This window comes from Anolis sagrei, chromosome 13 (genome assembly GCF_037176765.1).
Source record: "Anolis sagrei isolate rAnoSag1 chromosome 13, rAnoSag1.mat, whole genome shotgun sequence".
Taxonomy (NCBI): Eukaryota; Metazoa; Chordata; class Lepidosauria; order Squamata; family Dactyloidae; genus Anolis; species Anolis sagrei.
Window position 1 is genome coordinate 13,381,415 of NC_090033.1, and position 19,999 is coordinate 13,401,413.

Below are 19,999 nucleotides of genomic sequence, written 5' to 3' on the forward strand. Positions count from 1 at the left end.
TTAATCTTCTAAATAGTCCCGGCTGCATGGGTTCTTCATCATCTTTATGGCTGGTGATACTAGGACTAGAAGCAATAATAATTCCCCGACTCAGTCGACCCTTCCTTCTAAACTCCAAGCGTGCCTTGATCCTTAGTACTTTCTTAACAAGTTCATCCCACATGGTAGCTGGCTCCAAACGAGCTAATTAGTCCTGCAGCTGTTCAGATAACCCTGTAGTAAACAGAAGCATAAGAGCTTCTCTCCCCAGTCCAGCTGATGCTTTAAAAGGTTAAACTTAATCAAATATTCTAACACAGTGCCTTTTTCTTGTCTCAACCAATGCAGAGCCCATCCAGCGTTCTCAACACGCAGCGGATCATCAAAGACATTAGTAAGAGCTTCCTTGAAAGCAACTAAGTTGTCCTTAATTGGATTATTACCAGTCATGATAGAAACAGCCCACTTGGCCGCAGGTCCAGACAACAAACTCAACATAAATGCCACCTTGGCTGAGTCATTGGGTAGCTCTTGAGCAGAAATTTGCCCAAAATACAGGTCTACTTGAGTGAAAAACACAGGCAACAGGTCCCTTGTGCCATCAAAACACTGTGGGAGCATGACATGGCTGCGAAGGGGACATCTGTGCCGCCTGAAGTTGCTGCAGCTGCGTTTGCAAAGCTGCGACCTGAGCCGCCAGTCCCTCAAGATTCAATGCCCACCAAACCCTTCCAGTATTTTCTGTTATTCATGGGAGTTCTTTGTGCCAACAGAGTTAACCACAGTGTTTCTGGCAAGAACTCAAAACGTAGACCAAACTTGGTGCAAATAAAGCAAAAGGAGAAATAACCCAGATTATCCAGCGAAAAGAACTGGATTAAACAAAGTCTTTAGCGGCAAACAAACAAACCGCAAACAGAGTTAACAGGAAGCAGGAACCGCAGGGAGAGAGAAGTCATTGTCAGTCGTAGTCCAGAAGTCAAACTAGGAGTAAACCAGAGAAGCGCAGTTTCCAAAGTCAAGCGGGCAGAGTAGTCGTCAACCAGTCCACGGTTCAAGATAGGAGAATTCCACACCCACGAGAAGTCAATCCCAATGAAGCAAACAAAACACCAAGCTGCAGATCCCGGACCCAAAATTCCCAACACGAAAAAGGCAGCGACAAGAGCATACAATCCCAAATTAACACCTTGCCTTCTGCAAAGGATACCCATTTTTGACCCTGCTTATATCATACATCTTCTCCCAAATTCTTATTAATGTTGATCTTATACAGTGATTTTTGAATTTTTTTTCTATTTTTGTCTTCTTGTACCAGAGGTACCCATTAGGCCTGGGTAACAACGCAAAAATTTGTTTCTAAAATCGATTTGTATTTGGGGGTTTTGTTTTGTTTCGATATTTAAAATAATTACAAAATTTTCCCTTAAAAAAGTTCAGTATTTACGAAATTTCGTTAATATTTACAAAACATTTTGTAAAGATGGCGCCCTTTTTTTTCCAATATTTTTTCAATATTTTTTAATTTAATTATTAATTTAGTAGAATAGGGAGGAGAAATTATTATTAAGGAGGGAAGGCAGGCACTCATTCTGGCAGGCCCTCAAGCGCTGCCGCCGAGTCGGGCCCGGCTCCTCCGAAGCTAAGGTTTCAGTGCGGAATTGGGAGAAGGGGGTCCCCAAAGGCCATCTAGTCCAGCCCTCTGCTAAGGTTTGAATGCGGAATTGGAGGAAGGGGCTCCCCAAAGGCCATCTAGTCCAGCCCCCTCCTAAGGTTTCAATGCGGAATTGGGAGAAGGGGCTCCCCAAAGGCCATCTAGTCCCGCCCTCTGCTATGGTCTCAATGCGAAATTGGGAGAAGGGCTCCCCAAAGGCCATCTAGCCCAGCCCTCCGCTAAGGTTTCAGTGCGGAATTGGGAAAACGAAGCACACCCACCGCAAAGGTGAGGAAGGAGGGATGGGCCGCCTTCCCGCTGAGGGCCGCTCGCCCTCTCGCTCGCTTGCTCAGCCGGCACCTTCCCTGCCCTCTCCTCCTCCTCCTCCTCCTCCTCCTCTTTCAGGCTCTGACTGGCTAAGGAGAGGAGAGAGAGGAGAGCTCCCAGCAAGCATCTAGCCAAGCCATCTTACGTATTTCCGAAATGGACGGAAATACAAAAACATTTGGCGCATGCCGTTTCGATATTTAAAAACACTTCCGGGTTTAAAAATAAGTTTTGTAATCATTTTGTAATTGCTAAAATTAACGAATATTTAACGAATTACAAAATTAACGAACGAAACCGCCCAGGCCTAGTACCCAAGCCACCCGACTCTCGGGTTGAACCCCTCCAGTACTAACACTTTCTCTGTGTTTAAGCCAGGCCTCCTCTTTTTTTTTTTTATTGTCCATCAAGTTTCTGTGTTTTATTCTCGGTTTTCTGCCTTCCCACTTCGCACTTTAACAGCACAACTGTTCAATGCTAAGGCTTCCTGCCAAGATGGAACTGTAGAGGAGAGTCTACTGAACAAGCCAGTACCTACCGCATACCAGGACTGCCATCTGTTGAGGAGTTACGAAGGTGGAGGCATTACTTTGCATTCAACCGTCGTATTTTAAGCTAAAGCACAGTTCACATGATGTATCCCTTGAAAAAGGATTAGGAAAGAGGAGGGGAAGCTTGGAGGAAGAGAAGGGAACCGCTGAACCCTTTAATAAGCTTCACGGAACCCCAAGGGTTGTGAGGAGCACAGTTTAAGAACTGCTGTGCTAGATTAAGCTAAAATGTAATTCAAATATTGTCTTCCTTGTAAAAGGGTGTCGTGGTATAAACTGCATGGATGGCAAGCATCTGACATAATTAGCCACCCCCTTAATGACTGTCTGGGCAGGAGGTGGCATTTATAAATAATTAATCCCTATTAAATGGCGATACCGATGGGATGCAGAAACTCAGAAGTCATCCAAGAGAAAGGACAGCCCTTTCATGCTTGTTTGTCAAGAGGATGGCATTTCTTGCCACGCTGGGGATGCTCGCGTTGTATGCCAGCCTTCTTGCTCTCTTCTTGAAGGTTGCATGGGCCATTTATCGTGATCAGAGAAGGCTGCACATTCCCCCGGGAATCAAATACCGCATAAGGATACGAATTTTACATATCGGAGTCAAGCTTGGAGTGCTGGCGGTAAGAAATCTGGATTTTAATGCACTTCTCTGTTTCTTTGTGTACATGTTTTGGTGGCACCATCATACAGATGCTTTTTTTTCTCTGTGTCGCACCAAGACAAGGGCCTTCTGAAGGGCATGGGTTGCTTTGACTCAGCTCATGGGGACGGATGGTCTCAAATCTTCAGTTCTGATTTTCAGCCTGTAAATGTGGTTCTAGTTCTCAGTTTTGGATGAGCTCCAGAAAAGGTTAAAATAGGGTGGCTTGTCATACAAACTCCAGACCCATTTGTACCTGAAAATGGGACGATATTTCCTTAAGTTCTCTTCAGAGAGAACCTTTCTTTCCAAAGTCAAAACATGCTTGTTGGAAACTTCTAGAGATATTTGTATCCTCTTTTTAAAAAAATATTCTTTATTGAAATTTTCATGTTACACAATAGTTAAGATAAAATAGAATGGGGTGAAAAAGAAAAGGGGATAGTAAAGAAAGGGAAAAAAGGAGCGGAAAGCCGGGGAACTGGGGAGGGGGGTGGAAAAGGGGGCAAGGTATGGAAAAGGAGAGAGTGGGTAGGTAGGGTAAGAGAGAGCAAAGTATAGATTTAAAAGAAAAGATTCAAGAAAATTCTTTTTCTTTCCATTTGACTTCCAGGATTCTTCGAGGTTGGTCTCTTCCTTTTCTTTCTCTCCTTCTTCTCTCTTCGTCTCGTTAATTGTTTCCATTTTGACTAATATATGCTTTATGTTTGTACTAAAATCTCTCCAGACCTATCTGTCTGTTCTTTATCTCTTTGATCTTGTTTATTTTAGATATTCTTTAAATACTGTCCAATCTGTACCTGTCTCTGCTATTCCTTTGCTCCTTTGTAGTAGGTAGCTTAAGCTATCCATGTTTCTGACGTCCATTATTTTTCTTTTCCATTCCTCAATTTTTGGTATTTTTTTTCTTCCTCCACAATTTGGCAAAGCAAATCCTGGCTGCCGTTGTGGAGAGAAATATCAATTTGTCTGTGTTTTTATCAATTTTCATATTTGTGATACCCAATAAAAATAGTTCCAGTTTAAGGGGTATACGAATTTTCAAGATTTTTTGTAATTTGGCCTGGATTTCCTTCCAGTAACCTCTAGCTTTTTTACATTGTCACCACATGTGGTATAGTGTTCCTTCTGCTTCAGAGAGAACCTTTCTTTCCAAAGTCAAAACATACTTGTTGGAAACTTCTAGAGATATTTGTATCCTCATTGAGACCATGAGAGCACTGGGGCACCATGTCTAGGTCCAACAGGATGCTGGGATTTGCGGTTTGTTGTGGAATCAGAGTTCTTGCTCTAAAAAGGGACCTTCTCCAAGATACAGTTCATGGTGGGCTTTCATATCCAGATCAAATTACCCTTCGTTCTTGTTCAAGGAGGTGTCTAAAAGAAATGTGTCCTATGGGCTGTGAGGCCAGAGCTCACAAGTGTGGAAATAGCAGCCCAAGTGACAGGTCTCTTTTGGACATTCCTTCAACAAGAATTGAAAGCAATTTGAGCTGGGTATGAAATCCCACCATGAATTGTATCATGACATTCTTGTACTTTTGCTGAGCATCTTGAGTTATTCTGAGTGGAACCCAATCTTTCCAACTTCAGACAAGGTTGGGGAATATCCTGGAATTTGCTTGAAGCTCCAGGTTTGAGGTCAACTGGGCAACTGGATTGGGTCCTATTTGAACTGGTTTTCTCTCTGGACCATACAGCAGCACAGGGGGAAAGAGAATGGATTGTGTCCATGCTGCCACTGTTGCTGATCCCAACGGTCCATAGAGCACTATGTAAACACCTGGTCATCTATAGTGCCCCGATATGACATTGGGAGAGGCAGCAACGAAGCAAAGAAGGGAGGGAGGGAGGGAGATGGGCCCTCTCTTCTTCCCAGTTGTAGATTCTTCTGATGTTAGAATGGGGTATCAGCAATGACCAGGAATTGAGGTGGCTAGCTGAGAGTAGCCATGCCAAGACAGAAGGTGAAGTGATGTTCTGACACAGTCTCATTCTTTCTGGACCATATGGATGCCATCCAAGCACTGCAACAGGTGTGTTAATGTGCTGAGACACACTGCTGTGTCCCTTCCAAAAAGGCAACGCAAAAACCCTAGGGTCTCTGTTGAATTAGACCCTAAGAGGTGAGAAGTTCTGGTATGACAGATTTATTTGATCAGATCTCTCTGTTGGGTTGACAAGTGCCACACACTGGGGACGCAGCTCAGGGGGTTTTATAGTCTTAGGTGTTAAGCCTGGACAAACACACAAACTATTTCATTCATACTTCTCTTCCCCATTGTTCTCATCTGGTGCCTCCTTATCAAAAATTGACAACAGCAATTCACAACCATTTTCCCCCGTTGTTGGCTTGCAGGTCTGTTCCTGGCTTGGTAATTTTCCATTGTTTACATTTCTCTTTGCCTCAGTCCCATCAAACGTTCATGGCATGATCTCTTCTAGATTCGGCCTAAAGCTGTCACTTTCTGTACGTAAGCCCTGTGTCCACATGACATTTATTTCTCCTTTATATTTTTCTGTAAACAGGATTCATTTTTTACAAAATCTCTCTTGCGCAATCCATTCAAATTACTTGAGTGGTTGTACAGAATATTTATACCCAAGTGGAGCCCAACACTGACGATCAAGGACTTGGTTTTTGATGACGTTCCGGTCAGAGTGTTTTGGCCCAAAACAACTCCTTCTGGGAAGAGAAGAGGAGTGGTTGTCATTGCAGCAGGTGGTGGAGTTATGGGAAATGTTGGTAAGTTCTCCTGGAAACAGAGTTCAGGTGGAGTATACAGGATGTTTCTATGTACATAGTCATGAAACCCACCAGTAATAATCTCTCTTGAAACATGATGTGTTTTTCAGGGATAGCTGACGTACCATGCCGTCACATTGCCCGGGAAACCGATTCTGTCGTTATGACTGTTGCGTAAGTGACTTCATACTCATTCTGGCTCTATCAGAATGGACATTCTCCCACACGATTCGATCTGTTCCCTTTCCAAGAAACTTGACTCAAAGAATTATTTATTTATTTATTTATTTATTTACGGTATTTATATTCCACCCTTCTCACTCCACTGGGGACTCAGGGCGGATTACAATGTACATATACATGGCAAATATTAAATGCCATAGACACACAACATGTATAGACAGACACACAGAGGCTATTTAACATTCCAGCTACATGAGGGTATTCTGGTCACCAGGGGAGTTGACCTCGCTGTCCACTTGTGACACCAATGGAGTACTTCCTCATTCTTTTGCATGCTTGCTGGAGATTTTATGATGTCGTAAATTAGTACAATTAGCCTCCCCGCATAAGTGGTACCTAAATTTCCTACTTGACAGATACAACTGTCTTTCAGGTTGACAGCAAACTGCACAAATGGTCAGAAGCTGACTCCGACCCAGGCTGGTGTCGAACTCTTGACCTCTTGGTCAGTAGTGATCTTAATGCAACTGATTCCCAGTCCCAGTTTGGTATTTCCTTTCTCAATAAACTATTTTCCTATTGGAGAAGCCAACAAACAAAGGAAGAGGGTGTCTCTCATCCCAAATGGATGCCTTGTTTCAAAATGTTAAGGGAGATGCAGAACGCTCCTTTCCAAAATGACAATCATGTGGTTGAAAAATGCATATCATGAGTGTACTGTGTCATTCATGGTGAATAAAAATGTATGAAGGAAAATGATCCCTTTTGGATTGAAAGGCATTGGCATTTTGGAGGTCCTCCAACTCAATTCCACAATATGCTTCCACCAGACGTTGATGACAGGGACAAGGTGTTCTCCTTAAGCATTTTCCCTGTCCTCCAACATGATTCCATAGTATGCTTCCATGGTCATACTTTTGGACCGAGAAATTTTAGGGAATAGTTGTCTTTACCCATTTTCTAAGTCTTCCTACCAATTCTGGTATTATTCCACCAGAGGTTGATGGCAAAGTCCTACAATTTCTAGGTTGGATTTCTCTTTAAGCCTTTTCCTTGTCTTCCAACACTATGGCACTTCTTCACAACTTGAAGGCCTCCAGATGTTTAGACCTTCAGCTTTCGGAAATCCTATCACCAGGTAAACTGGTTGGTATTTCTGGGAGTTGTAGACCAAAACATGGGGACCAACAGGTTGAGAACCACTTCTCTATGGTATGCTTCCATCTGAAATTACCACATTGTCATGCTGGATGCTCTAGAAATTCTCAGAAGGACGTTCCCCTTAGGTGTTTTCTAGGTCCTCCAATAGCTGGTAAACTGGTTGGTATTTCTGGGACTTGTAGACCAAAATATGGTGACCCACAGGTTGAGAACCACTGCTCGATAGTATGCTTCCATCTGAAACTGACGATATTGTCATTGTAGATGCTCTAGAAATTCTTGGAAGGATGTTCCCTTTAGCTGTTTTCTTGGTCCTCCAGCAGGATTATATAGTATGTTTCTGCTGAAGATGGTTCATTTCAATAGGACTTGCTATGTTCCATGGCTTCCCGTGTTTATGGTATCTCCAGGAGTGTGAGCTTGGTAGATGCCTGGTGTAACAAATTATGAATATTTTGCACTGCAACATATAATAGTCAGCACATGAGAAGCAAACTTAAGTAAGCATACATTCTGAATTATGGATGAGCGAAATCAATTTGTGGCTACATACTTGAATGGAGCAAATAGTTCAGGGAGTTGGACTTGGGTTGTAACAGGGTTTTTTAGGATATTCTGTGGCTGTCTCTACCAAATGGCTTTGTGCATAGGGGACTATCTATCTTCTCCATCAAAGGGTGGAGCATCTGAAGTGGAAGGAGGAAAACAACCTAAAATTCAGAGAGCGCATCATGCTCACATGCCACCTCCGCCTCAGATAGATGTCACTCACCCCAATTAGCCCTCATTAGCTGATGATCCGGCTGCTGTTATCCTTATTGGCTAAGGCTTTGGCTGCTTCCCGCTAGGCTTGTTTTCATGGATTCAACAGCCGAATCCCCTGCGAATCAGGTACAGTGTCCCCTCACTACTTTGCGGTTTGCTTTTCGTGGACTCACTGTTTTGTGGTTTTTCAAAAAAATATGAATTAATAATATAGAAGTAATGAGGGAACACTTTATACCCATTACCTGTGGTCGTGGTTGGTTAAAATAATCCACTCCGATGCCATGTTTCCCAGCGCAGCCACTGGAAGGCAAAGAAGGAGTGTGCGAGCGGGGAAGGAGGAGGGGAGGGGGAGCCAGGTTTGCGAGGAGGAGCAGGAAGCGTGGTGTGCAAGGGGAAGGGATGCATGGAGGGGAAAAGAGGAGAGAGAAGGAAAAGGGATTGCGTGAGAGAGGGGGAGGGGGAGATCCTACTCCACACATGTGCCGAGGCAGTACATATACTGTATAGCGTCCCTACTTTGCGGATTTTCACTTATCGTGGGTGGTCCTCGGCTCCACAACCATTGTCTTGTGGAGTCCCTCAGGGTTCAGTACTGTCCCCGATGTTATTTAATATCTACATGAAGCCACTGGGAGAGATCATCCAGAGTTTCGGAGTAACTCCTTCCCACCTGTTACTAAGGAGGCTGTCCAGACCTTGAACCGGTGCTTGGCGACTGTGTCAGACTGGATGAGGGCTAACAAATTGAAATTGAATCCAGACAAGACAGAGATCCTCCTGGTCAGTCGAAAGGCCAAACAGGGCATAGGGTTAGAGCCTGTGTTGGATGGGGTTACACTTCCCTTGAAGACGTTTTTCGTTTTTCTACTGACATATGAAAAGAAGCCCTTTTTATTGTTTTTAATGTCCCTGGCAAGCCTGAGCTCGTTTTATGCTTTAGCCTTGCGGACCTTTTCCCTACAGGTGTTGGCTATTTGTTTGAATTCCTCTTTGGTGATTTCTCCCTTTTTCCACTTCTTGTGCATGTCTCTTTTGTGTTTTAGCACAGTTAGAAGTTAGAAGCATAGGATTACAACCTGTGTTGGATGGGGTTACACTTCCCCTGAAGACGTAGGTTCGCAGCTTGGGAGTGATCCTGGATTCATCGCTGAGCCTGGAACCCCAGGTTTCGGTGGTGGTCAGGGGAGCTTTTGCACAGCTAAAACTCATGCACCAGCTGCGCCTGTACCTTGGGAAGTCCAACTTGGCCATGGTGGTCCATGCTCTGGTTACATCCTGAATAGATTACTGCAACACATTCTACGTGGGGCTGCCTTTGAAGATGGTTCAGAAACTTCAGCTAGTTCTACGGGCGGCAGCCAGATTACTAACTGGGGTAGCATACAGGGAACATACCACTCCCCTGCTATGCCAGCTCCACTGCCTGCTGGTCCATCTCTGAGCCCAATTCAAAGTCCTGGTCTTGACCTATAAATCTCTATATGGTTCTGGCCCAGCTTACATGTCCAAACTCATCCGCCCCTACGTCCCACCTCGTAATCTAAGATCATCCAGGGAGGCCCTGCTCTCGCTCCCATCAACAGCACAGATGAGCCTCGTGGGGACAAGAGAGAGGGCCTTCTTTGCTGTGGCCCCCCGCCTATGGAACACACTCCCAAATGAGGTAAGATCCGCTCCCTCCCTCCTGGCTTTTAGAAAAAAAAGTAAAATCATGGTTTTGGGACCAGGCCTCCGGGCAGTAGAAGTAAATGTATGCAGCATTTCAGAAAGACAATGACTGGAATGGCGATTTGGTGGACGAGACTCTTTTATTGTTTTAATGATTGTTTAATTGTTTGTGGATGTACTGTTTTTAACTTGATTTATGTCAAATTGTAGTGTATAATTGTAATTGTAATGGCATTGAATTTTGCCATTAATTATGTGTAAACACTTTGAGTCCCCCTCGGGGTGAGAAAAGCGGTATAGAAATACTGTAAATAAGCGTAACGCCCGGGATAAGTGAAGGAACACTGTACACAAAAACAACACTGTGCACATCCCTACAGGGCATTGGACTTGAATTGTAACATATGTTTTTAGGATATTCTGTGCCTAAAATTCAGAGAACGTTATCGTGTGGATTGCAGATTCAGACCATTTCTCATTTCTGCTTCAGGTTTCGTTTGGCTCCAGAGCATCTGTTCCCAATCCCAATTATGGATTGCTGCACAGCTACTATACACTTTTTGAAAAATGCAGAGGAATACGGAGTGGACCCACATCGCATTGTTCTCTATGGAGACTGTGGCGGAGGAACATTTGCTGCAGCCGTTTCTGAATATTTGGCAGGCAAGAAAGATCTCCCAAAGCTAGGAGGCCAGGTCCTCATCAATTCGCCTTTTCAGGCCGTCGATTTCAATTTGCCTTCTTATCAGCAAAACCAGTCGGTCCCTTTCCTGTTCAGGAAACATGCCTTGAAGATTGCTACCCGGCTTCTGACTGCAAAGGAGGTCAACCTAGAGGACATCATAAAGAATGCTCATCTACCCGAACATGTGTGGATGAAATACAGGAAATGGGTCAATCCCAATGACATTCCAGAAAGATTTAAGGGCAGGGGTTACGTGCCTATGGAGCGGCCTCCATTTCGCCCAGAACTTTACGAAATCATGAAAGAAGCAACCAACCCCATGTGTTCCCCACTTTTAGCAAAGGATGACGTGATCCGCCAGCTGCCCAAGACTTTCCTTTTAACCTGTGAATTCGATATTTTCCGAGACGATGGGCTCTTATTCAAGAAACGGCTAGAGGACAACGACGTCCCAGTGACGTGGTATCACATCGAGGACGGAGTACACGGAATGTTTTTTGGCCATGGTATTTGGCCACTGGAATACCCAGGAACGAAACTCCATTGGCAGCATATAAATAATTTCATTAACAGTATATAAAACACATGTTTTATATAGGTTTGGGCGGTTTTGTTCGTTAATTTCGTAATTCATTATTAATTCGTATTTAAATTAGCTTACGATCCAATATTGAGCCATGCAGGAATAGTGTGAGGAGTAAATTAAATTCGAAACAATTTTTTCAATGTATTTCGTAATTATTTCGTTATTATTTTGTAATTATTTTGAAATTATTTCGAAATTATTTCGTAATTATTTTCGCATGTCTGGTGCAAGTTTTATAGTTGTTGTTTGTTTTATCACACCAACAGTCAACAACAGAGGGTTCAGAAGTTCCCCCTGTCCCATTTGGAGGTTTTTTAGCATATTGCGCAATCGCGTCCTCCATTAATGAATCGATTCGTAATTATACGAAATTTCGTAAATTTTGAAATTTTTAAAAGGAAAATTTCGGAATTCTTTAAAAAAAAACGAAACGCAAGGGCCCCCTAAGAACAAAACGAGTTTAGAACCAATTTTTTCCATGGTTACCCAAGCCTAGTGAGTACATAAATAGGAAACACACATATATATTGCTTTGGGCAAGTTTGTTCGGAAGCATCTAAAATCATAATTAATTCGGATTAAATTCACTTTTGAATCAATTTTGATGCTTAAAGGATTGTGCTTTGTTTTTACCTGAAAATTTCTTGGAACTGTATTTTGCATTTAACCTGACCTTTGGGACTTTGTATCTACTTAATCACTTCCATTCTTTGGATCTTTTATTCAATAAACTATAAATTCTACAGCTTTGGTCTGGTGGTGCTTGGGAGCAAGGTGAGTCCTATTCTGAGTTGCAACAACCCCGTCCCTCTGCATTGCAGCTCGCTGCCAGGGAAGGAAGAGAAACCGCGAGATTTTAAAACCGTTTGTTAGGCTTCGCCAAAATTGCTTAATGGTTCTGGAGGGAGGGAGCGGCATCTTCCATTAACGAAGCAAAGGAAACGATTCGGATTTCCTAATATTTCCGATCTTTTTTTCATTAAAATTTCGGAAATCATTTCAAAATCGAATCTCCAGCGTCCCCTGCATCCGAAACCTCTTTTTTTTGGATCACCAAAGCCTAATATATATATATGGCATGGGCCAACTTCGGTCCTCCATGTGTTTTGGACTTCAACTCCCATAAGTCCAAAATACCCGGAGGGCCAGTATTATGTTTTAAGATTATCTAATTATATTATTTTTCAGTGATTGGTTGGGGGGGGGGGGCAAAATTCTATTTGCTTACCCCTGAAAATGACCTGGCGCCATTCCTGCTTCCCAACTCTCTCTCCATTCCCAGTAAGAGAAAAAGGCAAGTAGAGGGGGAGGCGGGAGAAAAGGGGGAAAAGAGCGCCCTTACTTCTTCCTTCCCACTTTGATTTCCACGCTCCTCTTTTGCATCCGGACACTTCCTGTTGGGCCCCTCTAGCTCTGAAGTGTTGCCTTTCCTTAACTTTTTGAGTCCCTGTTGTTAGTATTCTAGGTGTCTAGCACCACATCAGATGGGTAATAGTAGGAGACTGTGACCAGGGGAGCATTTGCAGAGTTAAAACTTGTACCTTGGGAAGTCTGAGTTGGTCACGGTAGTCCACGCTGTGGTTACATCCCGTATAGACTACTACAAGGCTCTCTACTGGGGTTGCCTTTGAAGACGGTCCAGAAGCTTCAACTAGTCCAACGAACAGCAGCCAGGTTGTTAACAGGAGTGGCGCTCAGGGAGCATACAACCCCCTTGTTGCGCCAGCTCCACTGGCTGCCAGTTTGCTACTGGGCCCAATTCAAAGTACTGGCTTTCACCTATAAAGCCCTAAATGGTTCTGACCCAACTTACCTGTCCAAACGTATCTCCCCTTATGAACCATTGAGGATTTTAAGATCATCTGGGGAAGCCCTGCTCTCGGTCCCACCTTGGTCACAAGCACATTTGGCGGGGTTGTAATGAACCCAAAGAGGTTCCTGTTCTATGTGCAGTGTTCAAGGAATAGTAAGGTAGTTTAGATCAATGAGACACTTTAGAGACCAAATTTGGCACTATTCATGTAACATTTATTGAAATACAATAATCACAGATCATATCAGAATCACATCAAGGAGAGCTCTCATGCACACACACATTCACGCATACTCTGGCACACACAGGCCTCCTCCGGCGAAGATGATCAGTCTTTTCCGAGGAGGTGCGCACACTCCGTTGCCATGGATCAGGCAGCGTGCATGCTCTTGGGGTCCCCTGCATTTATAGACCAAAATCTATTTTTCTTCTTTTCTTCTTTTTAATAATCAGGTTGCTCTGTTCCTTTCAAGTCCATTCCAGTCCAGGACATCCTCAATCCAGGCCTCATGACTTATGGGATACCTCCTGCACACTCCTTACTTGCTTGACCGCACACCTTATTGTTCATTGTCATTCAGTTATGCCTTGCTGCCTCCTCGCTTTGACTGCCAAGTTCATCCCATATCATGCCTTGCGAGAACTCCATGTTGGTTTTCCTTTTAGGCCTGTTTCTTCTCTTCTACATGCATTCAGACATTCATTCCTTACAAAACAAAAGGAGAAAATGGAACTAGAACAAGAAAAATTACTACAAATGCAAATGGATTACCAATTAAGATTAAGGAATATACAATATATTTAGTTATAATTTGTCTTATGACTTCTTTTGTTTAAACAAAAGAAGACATAAGACAAATTATAACTAAATTGCTGTGTCTTTTGGATCTGAAGAAGATGAATTGGAACAAGAAATTGACCAAATTTGCAGGATCTCATATTTCTATACTAGGAAAAATAAGACACCAAGGGATGTAATCGTACAATTCTCTAAGAAAAGAATAAGGGATGAAGTGTTACGAAAGAATGGTAAAAATCCCATCTAGTACAAAGGCAATAAGATCCCCATCCTTAAAGAATTCCCACAAATGACTTTAAATAGAAGAAAGAAGTACTACTTTCTTACTGAAGAACTAAAAAAAAGAGAAATCAGATACAGATGGGAGAGATGTGAAGGAGTAATGGTAACATATAACGAGGAAAGGTATTGGCTAAAGAGTGAAGAGAAGGCCAGAGCCTTTTAAGAAAAATTAATTCAAGGATCAGAATGAGGAGACAAACAAGAATCTACCCCTAGAAAAGGAAATAAAAATAAAAAGCAAGATATGACTCCCCTGAAGAATATAGTGCACTAACGATGGGACAAGGACAGGCACTAGTAACAACAAAAGACTTAGAGGCTGTAGTGGTCGGTTTGGAGGAAATGGCGACTGGGATCTCTGAATTGGATATTGGTAATGTCAGATCGGATTTAGAAGAAAATGAATAAAATGGCAGAGAGACAAATAAAGTGCTTTTCAAATAATATCAATGGTCTTAATTCACCCCAGAAATGCAAAAATTTATTCAATAAATTGAAATGAAATAATTATGACATAATAACTCTTCAGAAAATGCATATTTGTCATAAACATGCAGCACACCTCTCAAATATAAAATTGGGAAAGATGTATTACTCCTCTTTTGAGAAAAAGAAAAGAGGAGTAATTACTTATGTAAAGGAGAACATTCTATCAGAGTTAGCTTTCAAGGTCCAAGAGGGAAGGTGTGTAGCAGTGAAAATAACAATTGGAGATGCTAAAATTGTAATATGTAACATTTATGCACCTAATGGACCAAAAACAAAATTTATTCAATACTTAAGAACCAATTTGAAGAAAATTGATTAAATGACAAACTTCTCCTGATTGGTGACTTCAATGGGGTAATGAATAATCATTGGGATAAAAGCAAAAATAAAAGGAAGGGTGATTTTGGAAACAGTATCCTCCCTCAGAAATTTCACGAACTGCAAGAGGAATTTGGCTTAAATGATACATGGAGAGTAAGAAATGAGCAAAGGAAAGATTATACTTTTTTCTCATAGACATCAATCATGGTCAAGGATATGGCATGGTTACAAAAAAAATTATCTACAAAAGTTAAGGACTTTAATATATTTTAGAGACTTATCTGATCATTGTCCCTTGGAAATAATAATTTACCCAAAAAAATCAGTATAGGAAATGGAGGTGAAATGATAATCTGATTAAATTGGAGGAAGATAAAGAAAAATACAAGAAGATAATTCAAGACTATTTAGCAAGAAATGATACTACTGAGACAAAACCACGAGTGACCTGGGATGCTTTAAAAGTGGTTTTAAGAGGCCATCTGATACAACATAATGCCAGGAAAAAATAAGGAAAGAAATAATGATAATAAGGCTATAATGACTAAAATAGGTAGTGGAGCCATGTAAAGTTGTAAAAAGTTCTTTTTAGTTCTTCATCTGATTTTATGTTATTTGTGTTTTTAACTAAAATGTCTTTGTATGTTGTCCATATTCGCCATCTCAATAACCTTCTTTGATGGGCCTTCATCAGGGAGACCCATAATGGAGTTTTATTGTAGAAATGTCTTTAATATTTTTGCCATATTCTTAACAAAGATGGTCTAACAAAATGGTTCCCAATTTTCCTCCTTAATTTCTCTATCATACTATGTATAAGCATGCCAGCCGCCTCTCAGGTCAATACCTTCTAAATTTAAACATGCTTCTTTTTTCAATAACATCCAGTCTTTAATCCATGAGAGAGCGCAAGCATCATGATAAGTCTTTAAGTCTGGAAATCCCAGACCTCCTTTTGCTTTCTTATCTATTAAATTTATATAATTTATTCTTGGTCTCTTTCATTCCCATACAAATTTTAACAGGTCTTTATTCCATTTTTTGAATATCACTTGATTCCTGATTACTAGGGCTGGGTAACCACGGAAAAAATTGTTTCTAAACTCAATTAGTTTTTAGGGGGTTTTTGCGTTTCGTTTTTTAAAAGAATTCCGAATTTTTTCTTTAAAAAAGTTCGAAATATACGAAATTTTGGAAATTACGAAACAATTATGAAACAATTACGAATCGATTCGTTAATGGCGGACGCAATTGCTCAATACGCTAAAAAAACCTCCAAATGCGACAGGGGGAACTTCTGAAGCTTCCCTCTCCCTCTGTTGTTGACTGTTGGTGTGATAATTTATTTTTTTTATCACTGATAAAACAAACAAGAACTATAAAACTTGCACCAGACATACAGAAATAATTACGAAACAATTACGAAACAATTTTGAAACAATTTCGAAACAATTTCGAACCAATTACGAAACAATTACGAAATAAATTGAAAAATTCGTTTCGATTTTTAGTTGCTCCTGCATGGCTCAATATCGGATCGTAAGCTAATTTAAATACGAATCAATAACGAATTACGAAATTAACGAACGAAACCACCCAGCCCTACTGATTACAGGTAAGTTCTGGAATAGAGATATTAGTTTTGGCAGGATGTTCATTTTTATTAAAGAAATACTCCCCAACAGGGATAACTTCAATTTTTTTTCCAATTTTGTAAGTCCTTCTGATTTTTTTCCCCAGATCATCTCATAATTATTTTAAGCAATTGTCCATTTTTTTGCCATTATCCATATTCCTAAGTATTTTAATTTCTTTGTAATTTCCAATCCTATTAATTCTTTGATCTTATCTTGTTTCTTCTTCTCTATATTCTTGGTTAATATTTTTGTTTTTACCATGTTCATCTTAAATCCTGCCACTTTCCCAAAATCATTTATCTTTTGAATTCAATCCTGTAAATTATTACATGGGTCTTCTACAATTCCTAATACATCATCTGCAAAGCCATGTATTTTACACTCATGTTTGCCAGTTTTTGCTCCTTTAATAGTTTGATCTTCTCTTATATCTTTCATTAATGGTTCTAATGTCATTATGAATATTAATGGGGATAGGTGACATCCCTGTCATGTTCCTTTGGTTATATTAAATTCTTCTGTCATTTCACCATTTATCATCAGTTTGGCTTTTTGTGAGTTGTATATCGCGTTTATTGCATTATTAAATTTAGTGCCCATATCTAATTCTTGTATCAACAATTTTAAAAAGTCCCAATTTAAATTATCAAATGCTTTTTCTACGTCTAATGTTAGGATAGGCAATGCCTTCTGATGATTTAACTCATAATGTTCTATTAAGTCCAGAACTATCTGAATATTGTCCTCCATATATCTATTTGGGAGAAAGCCTGTTTGTTCTTCTATCCATTCTCTTAAGAATGCCTTTAACCTCGCAGCAAGAATGTTTGCAAAGATTTTATAGTCCATATTAAGGAGATCAGCTGGTAATTTTTAATATCTGTCTCTATTGTGTCCTCTTTATGTAACATAATTATTTCTGCATCCCTCCATGTATCAGGGATCCTTTGGAATGTCACTGATGGAAACAATCAGGTACAGAGTCCGGTCGGCCTTCCACCTTCAGCACAAGCTGAGTGTCATCAGCGTACTGGTAACACTCCAGCCCAAAACCTCGAACCAGCAGAGCAAGTGGTCACATATAGATGTTAAACAACAGAGGGGAGGGAACGGCCCCCTGAGGAATCCCACAAGCTAGAAGGGACCTCTCAGAGACCAGGCCTCTCCTCTCCACTTGCTGTCCACAGTTGTGAAGAAAGGAGGACAGCCAATTTAAAGCTGTCCCCCTGACTCCAACAGCAGCAAGGCAGTGGGTCAAAAGATTGTGGTCGACTGTGTCAAATGCTGCTGTGAGATCCAATAACACAAGCAGCGCCAACCCACCCTGGTCAAGCTGGCATCGAAGGTGATCCGTGATGGAGGCCAGCACAGTCTCTGTCCCATGCCCCGCACGGAAGCCGGACTGGAAGGGATCTAGTCCGGCTGTGTCGTCTAGGAATTACTGCAACTGCTCTGCTGCTGCCCTCTCAATCATCTTGCCCAGGAACCAGAGATTTGAAACTGGACAGTAACTGGAGGGAACTGAAGAATCTAAATCTGGTTTCTTCAGCAGGGGAGAAATGATTTCTGAAATTTTAATGAAAAAAAGATCGGAAAAATTAGGAAATCCGAATTGCTTTGTTTGCATCGTTAATGGAAGGTGCCCCTCCTTCCCTCCAGAACCATTAAGCAATTTTGGCGAAGCCTAACTAACAGTTTTAAAATCTCGTGGTTTCTCTTCCTTCCCTGGCAGCGAGCTGCGATGCAGAGGGACGAGGTTGTTGCAACTCACTATAGGATTCACCTTGCTCCCAAGCACCACCAGAACAAAGCTGTAGAATTTATAGTTTATTGAGTAAAAGATCCAAAGAATGGAAGTGATTAAGTAGATACAAAGTCCCAAACGTTAGGTTGAATGCAAAATACAGTTCCAAGAAATCTTCAGGTAAAAACAAAGCACAGTCCTTTAAGCAAAAGTCATGAAACAGGAAACACAAGCCTTCAAGCAAAAGTCAAAAGACAGTCAAAAACCCCACGGAGAAACTCTGGCTTCAAGCCCCTAGAACCCCGATGCAGGAACAAAACCCATGAAGCTGTTGGCTAACAAGCTGCGTTGAACTGACAGGTTTACAGCATCTGTGAAACCCCTAAATAGGCTTTCTAAACATCAAAACATCAAACAGTCTAGTCTCACACTGGTCCCATGACACTTTGCTGACCTAGCTTCTCCTGGCAGCGATCCGTGAACTCCTTCTAACGGTTTCATTATCAGTATGGCTGGCCTCTTCTTCAGCTGCATTCCTTTCCTGTGAGAAAGGCTTCCTAGAGGCCGCAACTGGAGGCTGAGGCACTGAAAACCAACCAGGAGAGCCAGGGATCTGAATCCCATCATGCTGCTCAGGACACTGAACCACAACAGAGGTGGGCATGGCTAAGCACAGCTCTTCCTGATGGCCACTGGGGGAATGGCCTTCAAGAAGAGCTGTGCTTAGCCACGTCCACCTCGTCCCTCTGCATCACAGCTCGCCGCCAGGGAAGGCAGGGAAACCGTGAGATTTTAAAACCATTTGTTAGGCTTTGCCAAAATTGCTTAATGGTCGTAAAATCAAAATAACTGTGGGAGACATCCGAAAATAATTCCGAACAATGGGTAAGTGGTTTCAATTCGGAATTGCTCCTCCCACTATTCCTGCATGGCTCGAAATTGATTCAAAAGTGAATTTAATCCGAATTAATTATGATTTTAGATGCTTCCAAACGAACTTGCCCAAAGCAATATATATATATATATAGTAGGCTTGGGCGGTTTCGTTCGTTAATTTCGTAATTCGTTATTAATTCGTATTTAAATTATGCAGGAATAGTGTGAGGAGTAAATTAGATTCAAAACAATTTTTCAATTTATTTCGTTCTTGCTTTGTTATTATTTCAAAATTATTTTGTAATTATTTTCGCATGTCTGGTGCAAGTTTTATAGTTGTTTGTTTTATCACACCAACAGTCAACAACAGAGGGAGAGGGAAGCTTCAGAAGTTCCCCCTGTCAAACTTCTTTTCCTACACTGCACACATAATAAGAAACCAGTGCTCCCTTAATGCAACGGGAACCTGGAGAACAGGACAAACCGGATACTCTCTACGCTATCTATCCTTTCACCCCCTCTCTTCCCCCTCTTTTCCCCCTTCTTCTTCCCCCCCCCCCCAGCTTAGTTTTAAAAGTTTCTAACACTATCTCTAAGATTATATTTTTTAAAAAAGAAGTTCCCCCTGTCCCATTTGGAGGTTTTTTTTAGCATATTGCGCAATCGTGTCCGCCATTAACGAATCGATTCGTAATTATACAAAATTTCGAAATTTTTAAAAGGAAAATTTCGGAATTCTTTAAAAAAAACGAAACGCGATGGACCCCTAAAAACGAAACAAGTTCAGAAACAATTTTTTCCATTGTTACCCAAGCCTAATATATAGCTTTGAGGCACGAAGGGGGCCTCGGCGGCGGCAGCTTCCCCCTCTACTACTCCTCACTCCCCCCTCGCAAGGCTGGTTGCCAGGCTTGGAAGCCCAGCCTGATGAGGGACCCTTTGAGGCACGGAGCAGCAGAGGGGGCGAGGAGGAGGCCAGTGCCGAAGAGGGCCTCAGGAGCAGCGGTTTCCCCCTCGCCCCTCGGTGCTCCTCTGTGCTCCTTGCTCCCCAGGCTGGACGACAGACTTGGGTGCCCAGCCTGGC

General features: G+C 41.8%; 1 protein-coding gene across 1 annotated transcript; it reads left to right on the forward strand.

The window, feature by feature from the left end:
* The first annotated feature begins 2,931 nt into the window (after window positions 1-2,931).
* LOC132764921 (arylacetamide deacetylase-like 3) lies at window positions 2,932-11,676 on the forward strand. The gene is made up of 4 exons (XM_067472911.1): window positions 2,932-3,141; window positions 5,694-5,903; window positions 6,014-6,077; window positions 10,174-11,676. Exons 1-4 carry the CDS (start codon window positions 2,961-2,963, stop codon window positions 10,946-10,948), a joined length of 1,230 nt encoding a protein of 409 aa, XP_067329012.1. The 5' UTR covers window positions 2,932-2,960; the 3' UTR covers window positions 10,949-11,676.
* Window positions 11,677-19,999: the final 8,323 nt, after the last annotated feature.

Coding starts and splice junctions, on each gene's coding strand:
- LOC132764921 (XM_067472911.1), top strand. CDS start 2,961: ATGGCATTTCTTGCCACGCTGGGGATGCTCGCGTTGTATGCCAGCCTT. Junction 3,142..5,693: donor GCTTGGAGTGCTGGCGGTAA/GAAATCTGGATT, acceptor AACAGGATTCAT/TTTTTACAAAATCTCTCTTG. Junction 6,078..10,173: donor TCTGTCGTTATGACTGTTGC/GTAAGTGACTTC, acceptor TTTCTGCTTCAG/GTTTCGTTTGGCTCCAGAGC.